At 38.4% G+C, this 11,629-nt stretch overlaps 2 protein-coding genes across 6 annotated transcripts; one reads left to right on the top strand and one right to left on the bottom strand.

Annotated features, from left to right (window-relative positions):
- The first annotated feature begins 524 nt into the window (after positions 1–524).
- Positions 525–6,424, top strand: LOC104093735 (protein SUPPRESSOR OF K(+) TRANSPORT GROWTH DEFECT 1-like). Of its 3 annotated transcripts, none has more exons than XM_009599536.4 (8): positions 525–1,294; positions 2,640–2,745; positions 4,555–4,753; positions 4,887–4,955; positions 5,027–5,101; positions 5,212–5,310; positions 5,493–5,648; positions 6,054–6,424. In XM_009599536.4, the coding sequence occupies exons 1-8, from the start codon at positions 814–816 to the stop codon at positions 6,177–6,179; spliced, it is 1,311 nt and encodes a 436-aa protein (XP_009597831.1). In that variant the 5' UTR covers positions 525–813; the 3' UTR covers positions 6,180–6,424. The 3 variants fall into 3 exon arrangements, 2 of the variants coding, with proteins under 2 accessions (XP_009597831.1, XP_018625470.1); XR_011412379.1 differs by having other exon boundaries at positions 531–1,294; positions 4,524–4,753; XM_018769954.3 differs by lacking the exons at positions 4,555–4,753; positions 4,887–4,955; positions 5,027–5,101; ... (1 more) ...; positions 5,493–5,648; positions 6,054–6,424 and adding an exon at positions 3,623–3,837 and having other exon boundaries at positions 531–1,294.
- Positions 6,425–7,099: 675 nt separating this feature from the next.
- On the bottom strand, positions 7,100–11,374 carry LOC104093737 (pentatricopeptide repeat-containing protein At2g27610). Of its 3 annotated transcripts, none has more exons than XM_070188658.1 (3): positions 8,093–11,374; positions 7,844–7,984; positions 7,100–7,673 (listed from the first exon to the last, which is right to left on the bottom strand). In XM_070188658.1, the coding sequence occupies exon 1, from the start codon at positions 11,198–11,200 to the stop codon at positions 8,588–8,590; it is 2,613 nt and encodes an 870-aa protein (XP_070044759.1). In that variant the 5' UTR covers positions 11,201–11,374; the 3' UTR covers positions 7,100–7,673; positions 7,844–7,984; positions 8,093–8,587. The 3 variants fall into 3 exon arrangements, with proteins under 3 accessions (XP_070044759.1, XP_070044760.1, XP_070044758.1); XM_070188659.1 differs by having other exon boundaries at positions 8,167–11,374; XM_070188657.1 differs by having other exon boundaries at positions 7,844–11,374.
- Positions 11,375–11,629: the final 255 nt, after the last annotated feature.

Raw genomic sequence — 11,629 nt, 5'->3', positions numbered from 1 at the left:
TGGCAGAAAGTAATTCGTTAACTTTACATGTGGGCAGCGGTTATGAACACGCGCCTAAGTTAAAGCACATGTTAGTGTTTTGTGTTTAAATGACACATGAGGTAAGGGGTTGAAGTGTCAAAATGAAAAAGGTCTGAGTAGAGGTGCCAAAATAAAAAACGGAATCAATTTAAAGGGACCATTTATGAGTTTGACCTACTTAAATATTCAAAAGTTAACCCATAGTAAATTCTCAAACTAAAAAACCTCAAAACTCAAAAGCCTTTTCTAAATATGTACTTACTTCTTTAATTGTTTTCTCTTTAACTTTCCTAGTAACAAATACGAATATGGTTTCAAATGTTACCAAAAAAGCTCGAAGTGATTCCAATAATTTTCAAAATTTTACGATGCCATACCGCAATAAATAAAGTTATTGTTTCCTTAACACGCACGTGAGTCTCACGCGTACTTCCCATAAACTTTTCCCCGAATCCGAACCCAAACCCACTCTGCTATAATTCAACGTTCAAACTCTGAATTTTGGATTCTTTCAAAAATGTTTTCTTCTTCCATAATCCATTTTCCTATTACCTTCTATCTCTAATCTTTCTTTAAACACAAAAAAAAGAAAAAATGCTCAAAAACTTCAGAAATTACAAAAAGATCAATTACTCAAACACTGTTCTCAGCTCTGATCAAATCAAAAAAAGATCCCAACTTTTAGGGTTCCAATTTCAAAATCATTTTTTTTTTCAGACACCCTTTTGAGTTCTGACCAAAACCCATAAACTTTCTTTTGGAAAATTATTGTGGTTTTCTATATGATCGAAGATGTATAGCAATTTTAAAGAGCAAGCAATAGAGTACGTTAGGCAAGCAGTACAAGAAGACAATGCTGAAAACTATGCGAAGGCATTTCCTTTATATATGAATGCTCTAGAGTACTTTAAAACTCATTTGAAGTACGAGAAAAACCCTAAGATTAAGGAAGCAATTACTCAGAAGTTTACAGAGTACTTGCGCCGGGCCGAGGAGATTCGGGCCGTGCTAGATGAAGGTGGTGGAAGTGGGCCTGGTTCAAATGGAGGTGATGGAGCTGTGGTTGCTAAGCCCAAGACTAAGCCCAAAGATGGTGGTGAAGATGGTGGGGGGGAGGATCCTGAGAAAGATAAGCTTAGAGCTGGGCTTAATTCGGCGATTATTAGGGAGAAGCCTAATGTGAAGTGGAATGATGTTGCTGGATTGGAAAGTGCTAAACAGGCGTTGCAGGAAGCTGTTATTTTGCCTGTCAAGTTCCCTCAGTTCTTTACAGGTGTGCGTGTGTGTGTGTGTGTTTGGTCTTGTTGGATTTATTTGTGATTTTGCCTGTTAGTAAAGATTTGATTTATGGTTTTCTTGTGATTCTAAAGTAGTTTTGAGAGGTTTATTATCTTGTGGTAAAGGAAGTAGCTTTAAGATGTTAGGCGTGGTTTGACGTAGATTGGTAATAGAGGGATTATAGTACTTATTATGCGGTGAAAATTACAGGTAGTTATACAGAGTATTGTGTTGCAAACCAAATATTGTATCAGTTATGCCGAATTTATGCTGCTATTGTTTTTCCTTTACCCCTTATTGCTATACATTGAATGATTGGATACTCTTGAGATTCTGGGAAGAGAAGTCTTGATTTTAGAAAGATTTTTTTTTGAGAAGGTAACATATTTGTATATTAGTATATAGACTTCACTAATATTGTGAAGTCACCCATAATTACAAAAGAGAGTCAAAACACTTATAATCCTTGGTCTTCTCACAAGGATTCTAGAACATCAAAAATGGATTCATGATCCTCCAAAAACTTTCCTTTACTCCAAAAATAGAAAAGAGCTAGACATTTCATCTTCATCTTCTGGATGTTACTGAACTTGTCTTCAAAGCATCTCTGATTTCTCTCTTCCCAGATTGTCCACCATATGCAGGTTGGGACAATTCTCCATCTCTCTTTATGTCTAGAAAGATTACCCTCTTTATTCCAGCAAGGTAGAACTTCAAGTATTCTTCCTGGCATTGCCCATAAATTCCCCTTAAGTTGATGAAAATTCTCCATAATTGTACAGTCAACTTGCAATGCAAAAAGAGATGACTAATTGTTTCTGCCTCCTCTCCACATAAGTAACAATGCTTTTAACTTATGTCAGAATTGGGGTTACATGGGTTCCACTAGTTCCTAGTTGTTAACTACCAATGGAAGAAGTAAGTTTGACTGTTTACCTATTGTACATTTTAAACCCTTTCAATTTGAGGATCACAAAGTGCCAGTTTTGCCTGTGGATTAGTGATTTTGTGGATGAGCTATTTGTTGTACTCTCTAAATGCTTTGGACATGGAAGCTTGATAGGTATCATCAATTTGACCGTGTAATAGCTTGGAGTACGAGAGATGAACTGCGAATCCCATATTTTAAAGTTTTGCTTTATAGTTGCTCTGAGGATTCATGTTACAGCTCATCCAAAAAAGTAATGGTGGGATAAAAATCATTAAGGCAGGGAAATTGTGAGTAATTATGTTCGTTTTCTTTTTGTGGTACGTTAGAGATGGTTGAGTAGTTTTGCTACGGGTGCATCACCTAATCATCATAATTTGAGTGTTGTTTTCTCTTTCTCATGTCCCTTCAGGCAAGAGGCGGCCATGGAGAGCTTTTCTTCTATATGGTCCTCCCGGGACAGGAAAGTCTTACTTGGCCAAAGCTGTTGCTACTGAAGCAGAATCCACTTTTTTTAGGTATTTGTCTTCCTAAGCAATTGTTTTTGTTTATAATGTTCGTCCATTTTGCTGCACTTGGAGCTATCAACTTCAGATATTTCCTGATTTACTGCAATTTGTTTTAGGAAAAAACCAAGGGCTGTTTTCTATATTGCAAATTTTGTACATCATATCCTCATTAGTAGAAAAGAACTTGAGCAAAATGAGAATCTGCTTAGCAAGCCTTAAGATTATAAAGGAAAAATTATGGAATACCAACACGTAGAAGAAGTCGGGGGTGAAGATGCAACTGATTGCTGCCATTTGTTTGTTAGGTTTTTTCTTTTATTTCCTGTATGGTTTTTATGGCCTTTGTTTCTCAATTTTTTTTTTTTTTTTTCTTCTTCTCATAATTGTTGCTTTCATATAATTTGGTGCCTGATTTAAAAGAATCCGAAGTGAAGTAGTAATGAATGTGAAGGGCTCAGTTACTAATTACAGAATGTGGTTTATTATCCAAGCCTAGACTTTTACATTGACTGTGTTTTTTACTTGGAGTTGGTGGGATGGCTTGTGTCTTTGCTCAGAGTTGACTGATCTAAGCCTCTTTATATGCTCAAGACGCTCAGAACGTTTATATGCTCAAGACAGATCTTTCTCCTTGTTTATCGTGGGAGATGCTTTTGTGCTCATAAATTATAGTATTTACTTTGGCTCTACTTCTGTTAAGGATTTATGATTCTTTTTTTTATGAGTTTCTTTTCCTCTAAAGATGTCATATCTGGATCATCCGCCTCAGTGGTGTGCCACTTGCAGATCTATACATCTAGGGCAGAATGTAATGTTGGAATTGGTTGATATATATACTCTTGTATTCGAGAGTGTTGAATGTTTTCTTTTGATACCAATTTAACAGCCGCCCAAATCAAGGAGTGCATCCGGCCTCCGTCATTATATCAATGACTTTGCCTAGATGTGCATTTTAGGAAGTATTCAGGATGTGAAGACTATAGTATAGCATGTGGGGATGACCAATAAGCCTGTCATTTTGGGTTTTATGGTTCAGCTTCTCAACTGGTATGTGGTTTTAACCACCTGATGGAATGATCTCAGAGTTCTCCTGTTTGTGGGAAATTCGGATAACTCTGCCAATGTACGTGCTGCAAACCCATAAATGTTAAGATCAGACCAGTATATTTGTACTATTTTGATGTAGAGAAGAGTCAAATTGAGCTTTCAGCTAAGGCCTTGGTTGTGATTGCAGCCATTTTAATAAAAAGTTTCAAACTTACAATAATAAATTTTAGTAGGGTTATATGAGCTCGATCCATCAGCTTTGTTTGTCGCAAAGTAACTTCCGGTTGAGGTCAACGTTTAGAGCTTTTGCTTCATAGAAGCTATGCTTTAATAGCTAATCTCCCCCCCCCCCCCCCCCCAAACCAAAAGAAAAAGTTGCCCTGCCGAGGTCATATGGATGCCTTGCATTTTTGGTATAGGGAAAACCATGCTATAGCATTTGAAGTTATTGGTTTGATGTCTTTCTGAAAGCAAAAAATAAGATGTATAATGACTACTTCCCTGAAAATTTGATGCGCTCTGCTGCCATAATATGCTGGCAATGTAAGATGCCTGATTTATTTAATGACCCTACCTGCAAGTACTCTGAAATATCTGCAGTTTCCGCTGGTAATAAATCTTCCAACTGCACTATGGATTTCTCTTTTAAACTTGCATATAACGATCTAGATGAATGTATATAAACATGAGTTGCTTGCATGAATATTGTCGTGCCATTTTCAAGAACTTAGGCCATAAAGTTGGCGAGTGCCAACTGCTACTTTCATGCAGTGTCTCATCATCAGACCTTGTATCCAAGTGGATGGGTGAAAGTGAGAAGCTAGTTTCAAACCTTTTCCAAATGGCTCGTGAAAGCGCTCCTTCCATTATATTCGTTGATGAAATCGATTCCCTGTGTGGACAGCGAGGAGAAGGAAATGAGAGTGAAGCTTCCCGACGTATTAAAACAGAACTCCTTGTGCAGATGCAGGTAATTGATTTATCGTGGCTATGGTGTGATTCTTTGATCTCTCATAACCACCCCTTCCCCCATCAGAAAGAAAAGAGGAAGAGAAATCCCCCTGGCTAAATACGCCTTTTTCTTATTCAATTTGTATTTTCAGGGTGTTGGACACAATGATGATAAAGTTCTTGTACTTGCAGCAACAAATACACCCTATGCCCTAGATCAGGTATAGAATGATCTGCGGTATAAAGTAGCATATCATAGAAGTCTTTTGCTGACAGATATTGTTCTCTACAGGCTATACGGCGAAGATTTGATAAGCGTATCTACATTCCTCTCCCAGATCTGAAGGCACGGCAACACATGTTCAAAGTAAATCCTGTTCTGTTATTTTTCTCGGAAAGTGAAGTTCATGAAATATATACTGCTATTACTCTTGTCAGAACTTTAGGTTATTTAGTTTGGCTTGTCACACCTTGCAGGTTCACTTAGGCGATACCCCCCATAACTTGAGCGAGAGTGACTTTGAAGACCTGGCCTGTAAGACAGAGGGGTTTTCTGGTTCAGATATTTCCGTTTGCGTAAGTCTGGAGCCTAATGAGTTTGACTTTATGTAGTACGTCTGACATGTCCGTTGCCAGTTTGTAGTTTGGGAAGAAATCTTTTCTCCAACTCCAATCCCGCCTGGTAAACAATGAAGGAAAACAAGGGTGCAATTCCTCTATGTTCTGCTAATGTATGTATACTTGCTCTTCCTGGACAGGTCAAGGACGTGCTATTTGAACCTGTACGTAAAACGCAAGATGCTATGTTCTTTACTCAGACTTCTAATGGTACCTGGGTGCCATGTGGACCAAAGCAACCGGGTGCTGTGCAGACAACTATGCAGGAGCTTGCTGCTAAAGGACTTGCATCCCAGGTACTCTGGATACATCTATAGTTTGAGATCGCTACGATAATTAATTTTTCACTTGGCCGCTAAACTGTATCTTGTGCTTATATGGGTTTTAGCTGGATATATTGGGGGTCAATAGTTGCACATTCCTGGAAACTTGACTTCCTTGAGTCATTCAGTAATTAAGTGTGATTCTACTGTATATTTTGATAAGGTTTACGCATCATACACGTATGTTGAACTACATACAAAAGAGATGGAGCAGTTACTGAACTACATCTTCATAAGTTTCTATCCTGAATGGCTAGATTACCCAAAAGAAAGGGTAGCCGATATCACCTGATATTTTAGTATGATATGGGTTTGGATAAGTTGTCCTTCTAACTGGATGGACTAGTTAAAACAGCTTGCTGTTTAATGCCTTTGCAGATAATCCCGCCACCCATTACAAAGACAGACTTTGACAAGGTTCTCGCACGTCAAAGACCAACAGTGAGTAAATCTGACCTTGAAGTGCATGACAGATTCACAAAGGAGTTTGGAGAAGAAGGTTGAAGAAATTGATTCATCACTGGTAACTGCTATACCTGGAGTTGCCATGATTTGTATTCTCTGCTTCTTGTATGAAAAATTTGCGATATTCATCATAGGCTCTTCAAACGGGATGTTGACATTCTTTACCCTTTTAGGAATTGTGTTAGTTTTAGCTTTGCATGTATCTATCATTGTCAAGACAACATTGCAAGAATCTTTGGTTGTATGCCTTTTACAATTCTAATTGCAATCACTTTATTCACAAATTGTCAGCACTTGCTCCCATTCTTTTATATTGTAGCTTCTCCGGAAATGCCAAACCTGCTGGTTGAATGGTGACAATGAATAGTGCAAAAGTTAGTAACCTCTCTTTTCTTGTGATCAGCTTAATTAATGTGACAGTTTAACTAGAATTTCCGAGTGTTACCGGTTGGGAATATATTAAAGGAAAAAGTACTGCTGCTCTGTTTATAGTGAGACATCAAACAATTTCCAAGTGTTTACCTGACATCAAAGACTTGCCATCAAAGAACAAAATAGTGAGAATTGGTTCCTCATCTGCAACATTCCAGTCGATGTTAAACTGACTCACCAGACTCCAAATTTAAATTTCAGTCATGTTTGTAGTCATTTCATAACCTCCTACTTACCTTTTTTAAGTTTTCAAGGTGATGCCTCTTAAGTAAAATACAAGTGTGCTCAAGCTCATGATTGGTGCAAGCTTCATCTTCAAATGGATCTAACATGTGTGGGCGCACATTCTTTTAAACATTTCTTAACTAATAACCTATATCACTGTGGTTATTAGGATATGGCAGATGCATGAAGACTCAATCATACTTTGACTGCATGTGGATTATAATAAGTATATATATCTATATTGCATGAACGAATCATATTACTTGAACAATCTAATCGGTCAGTCAATTAGAATCATGAAATACATGACTGAATAAACGACTCATTCTTCATTAATAGGAATCACGAACGGTAGCAAAACAATCCAAGTTGCATAATAAGATCCATCATAACCTAGAACAAATTTAGCTCAAGATAGGACTTTAAGAACATCATTGTTGAACTCCTGAACATCAAGAATCTAGGAATTAAATAAGTAGAAAGAAAAAGAATATCTGGTTAAAACCCTTGTCTTGTCAAGAATTCTTTTCTCAGTCCTTGTTCTCTCCTCAAAAACTCCATCCAAGATTCCTTTTAGACATACTACAAGCTTCTCTTACAGACCCCCCCCCCCCCCCCCCCAGAATCCTCACCAAACAAGGAAACCTAACAATTTCCAGAAAACATAGTTGACCACAGATGCACACAAGTCGAAAAGCCAGTACATATGCACAACCTCTCTTCTCCAAGTCTGATGTATACACGCACAAAGGTCAACAGAATCAAAAGATGGCGAATATGCACCAGCATCCCAGCACATATTTGCTAGGCAACTGCTATTCCATTTTTCTCCCCTCGTCTTTGTAGCTACGTCCTCATTAGCAATTGAGTCCAAAGCTTCATGTTGCCAGTAACAAAGGAAGAAAATAGTGAGGATTTAGTCAAGTTTCAAAAAATCAGGGAAAACCTAAGATAATTCAACTCATTGCGTCAATATAAAAATCAACTCATCAGTTAGATGAACTTCAGTAATGTAGCAAGGCATAAACACATTTAAAGGTTCTCACCAGTATCTGAATCAATAGCAGCATCGAGGATATAGATCTTCTAGAAGAGGTTTATATGGGTAGCAGGGAGATCTCCATGGTTTCAGCCAGGTTAAAAGACATTACTGAATGGTCCTTCCTGGGCGCGTTTATTTCCAGATCCTTCATGAATTTGGCATGCTCAGTAGGTTATAATGAGAACATAATCATAAAGAAGAGTAGAAATGAAAGAGCAGCTAGTTGATCTTTGCATCGTTGCTGCAAGATCACCTTTTCTATAGAATACAGCCTTAGGAGCATCAAGGCCAGAAAAACCATGTTGAACAGCATACTAGCAGACGTACTTTGAATCTGGGGGTAGTGACAAGAGGCACCACCTCTTGTAGCTGCAGGAGAAAACCCCTCCACTCAAATTAACGCTTCTGACTGTTATCTCTAAGGCCGATCAGGGTGTTGACTGCTCTTGAAAGATCAGCCAAAATAAGAACTCTGCTATCTCCTCAGTCCGTAAATAAAATCTCATGACTTCCCTAAGATATCTGAAGTTGGCATAGTCTCTGTTTCTTCCTCTTGACAATGCAGTATCAAAGGTTGGATCCATGAACATTACAACCATTATGATAGCACTATCTGGAAGCTGATAATTGATGCAACTCTGGATATAGGCCTGTCAGCTAAAGCTCCATTAGCTAATGGAACCTTTGCCTCTATAAACACCAACAATGATATGCTGATATCTCTTAGATCTTTCGAAGGAGCTTCAATTCACCAATAATCACCACACGAGCATAGACCTCCTTTAAAGTGATGGAATCTATTTGAATCCCTGACAACAATTTCCCTTCCTTCTATCTTTGAGATTAACTTAATAACAGTGTGACAGTCACCACAGACTCTGAGATTCTTCACAATGTGGATAGGAATTCCCGGAGATGTGGCAATTAATCCAAAAGCAATAGCTAACCTTTCACTATGCCGAGAAAGAATGGCTTCTTTATGTTCATCTTCCACGTCATGAAGAACATAATTCATATCTGGCTTATACCCTGCATCCTTCAACCAGACGTTTAACTCATCAAGTTTCATGTATATACTGTCAGATAAGGGATGTGAAACATCACCCGCCATGAATGAGTAGGTCTTGTTCTTAACCTCAATCCAGCTATAACCAATCTCCTTTTTAACTTTTCTCACATCCATTAGTTTTCTTACTTTTGCTCTTTCTTGCCAATTTCCAGTTGCAGCATAGAGATTAGATAGGAGGACATATGCAGCTGAGTCCTCAGGCTGAAGGGAAATTAGATTATCTGCGGCAAGTTTCCCAAGCTCTACATTGCGGTGAACTCGGCTTGCTGCCAGAAGAGTACGCCATACGATAGCACCAGCAGGAAATGGCATTCCGTTGATAAGAGCCATGGCTTTATCCAGCATACCAGCTCGGCTATACAAGTCTACCATGCAAGAGTAGATCTCCATTGTTGGTGAAATATGTAAGTCGTTTACCATCATGTCAAAATACTTTTGACCTTCATTCAGCAGTCCTGCATGAGTACAGGCAGAAATAACTCCAATGAAAGTTATATTATCCATTTCTAAATTCCTTTTTCGCATTTCCTCGAATATCTTTAGAGCTTTTCTGCCATAACCATGTTGTGCATATCCTGATATCATTGAGTTCCATGAGACTAAGTCTCTTTCTTGCTGTCTCTTGAAAACCTCATTTGCACTTTCTATGTTCCCTCTTTTAGCGTACATAGTAACCAGGGCACTGCTCACACATAAAGCATTACTGTGACCTGATTTTATTGAGCTTGCATGAAATTGTTTTCCTTGCTCCACCGATGCCATGGAAGTAGTGCATGCATTGATGACACTGGAGAAGGTAAACTCATTTGGCCAAACCCCACTTTTGGATAATTGCCGGAAAACTCTCACAGCACCTTGAATGTCTCCTCTTTGCGCATAACCAGATATCATAGCAGACCAAGCAATGATGTCCTTTTCATCAATCTCTTCAAAAACTTTTGCAGCCTCACCAATATTTCCTGTTTTCACATAAGCGTCTAATAATGCAGTTCCTACAGTAGGTGAACCTTCGTACTTGGTTTTGATAATTTCTGCGTGTACTTGGAACAAAGAAATAGAGGGTTGAGCAGCAAGAATAGTTGAATAAGTGAAATCGTTTGGTCTAATACCATCCTTTTTCATTTGGCAAAAGAGATTTGCTGCTTGCTCTGGTCTATTATTCTGCATATACGCCCCAATCATCGCTGTCCAAGAAACCACATTCCTGAATGTGTGCATCATACAGAATAAGTTGAAGGCATCATCCATTTCCCCACACTTAGTATAAGAGACCATGAGTGCCGTTCTAATATTATTGTCTAAATAGAACCCGTTCTTTGTTACGCGACCATGAAGCTGCCGAGCAAAAACCAATTCTTTAAGGTTAGTACATAATTTGACAGCTGTAACATAGATCGACCGCGTCAGTTCCACACCTGCAAGTCTCATCATGTGGAACAACTTAACTGCTTCAGAATAAAGCCCATTAATCACAAGACCAGCAATCATGCCATTCCAAGACACTTCATTCCTATTTCCCATACTTTCAAATACAACTGTGGCCTCTCTAACCATCCCAGACTTCAAATACATATTGATCAAAGAATTTCCCACAGATGTTATCACCTCAAAACCACACTTGATAACCATAGTATGCACTTGAATTCCTTTTTCAACTGCACATTTATCGGCCAAAACTCCAAGAACTGTTGCAAAAGTAAACGCATTAGGATTAACTCCTCCAACTAACATCATATGAAACACTTGTAACGCTCTATCAACCAGCTTATTGCACGAATAACCCGAAAGCAACGAAGTCCAAGTCACAACATTCTTGTCCTCCATTTCGTCAAACACTCTCTGACCTTCATCCGCGTTCTCCATTTTCATGTACATGTCAACAAGTGAAGTCCCAACACTAACATTGTCAAAATATCCGGATCTTATACAGAGAGCATGCACTTGTTTACCAAAAGTTAGATCAGACAGGCATGCACAGACCTTCAATGTACAAGAAACGCTAGATCCATCAATCAAAAGTCCTGTACGATGAATACCCACAAAGAGATTCAGAGCCTCTTCATTGAAACTGTTCCTGGAGTACTCAAAAAGTAAGTGATTGTTCAGAGAAACTCTCTGTAGATTTTCATCAAACAGGTGGTGGGCGTGGCGATAATCTGAACATTCAGGCGGTACAGTTTGAGTTTCTGCTGCCAAATCAATGGCGTGCGAATGAGAACAATAATGGTTGTCTAATGGATTCTTGAAATGCAGGAGCGGCCTTATTTTTTTAAAACAGGGCCTTACAATCATTGTTCGTTTTGCTGGCTTTACAGTTGGAACCGTTAGAACTGAAATTTAAATGTTCGTCTCTGAATCGGGTCGAGTTGTCATGACCCGCCAAGCTTTTACACTATATATCTGTTGGTAACCCTATAAAGTGAGATTTATAAGGGAGAAATTTAAAAATAGCCACATTTACAAGTGGTAATTGAAAAATAGTCACAGTTTCAAAAGTAATCGAAATTTAACCATTTTTTAAAACAGGGCCTTACAATCATTGCTCGTTTTGCTGGCTTTACAGCTGGAACCATTGGAACTGAAATTTAAACGTTCGTCTCTGAATCGGGTCGAGTTGTCATGATCCGCTAAGCTTTTACACTATATATCTGTTGGTAACCCTATAAAGTGAGATTTATAAGGGAGAAATTCAAAAATAGGCACATTTACAAGTGGTAATTG

This window comes from Nicotiana tomentosiformis, chromosome 11, assembly GCF_000390325.3.
Source record: "Nicotiana tomentosiformis chromosome 11, ASM39032v3, whole genome shotgun sequence".
Lineage (NCBI taxonomy): Eukaryota > Viridiplantae > Streptophyta > Magnoliopsida > Solanales > Solanaceae > Nicotiana > Nicotiana tomentosiformis.
The sequence above is the reverse complement of the archived record's forward strand: the minus strand, read 5'-3'. Positions and strand labels throughout refer to the sequence as shown.

Bases quoted from the DNA above. Each gene is read 5' to 3' on its own strand.
- LOC104093737 (XM_070188657.1), bottom strand. From the start codon at position 11,200: ATGATTGTAAGGCCCTGTTTTAAAAAAATAAGGCCGCTCCTGCATTTC.
- LOC104093735 (XM_009599536.4), top strand. From the start codon at position 814: ATGTATAGCAATTTTAAAGAGCAAGCAATAGAGTACGTTAGGCAAGCA. The intron at 4,956-5,026 runs GTATAGAATGAT...TGTTCTCTACAG, and splicing joins CACCCTATGCCCTAGATCAG to GCTATACGGCGAAGATTTGA. The intron at 5,649-6,053 runs GTACTCTGGATA...ATGCCTTTGCAG, and splicing joins CTAAAGGACTTGCATCCCAG to ATAATCCCGCCACCCATTAC.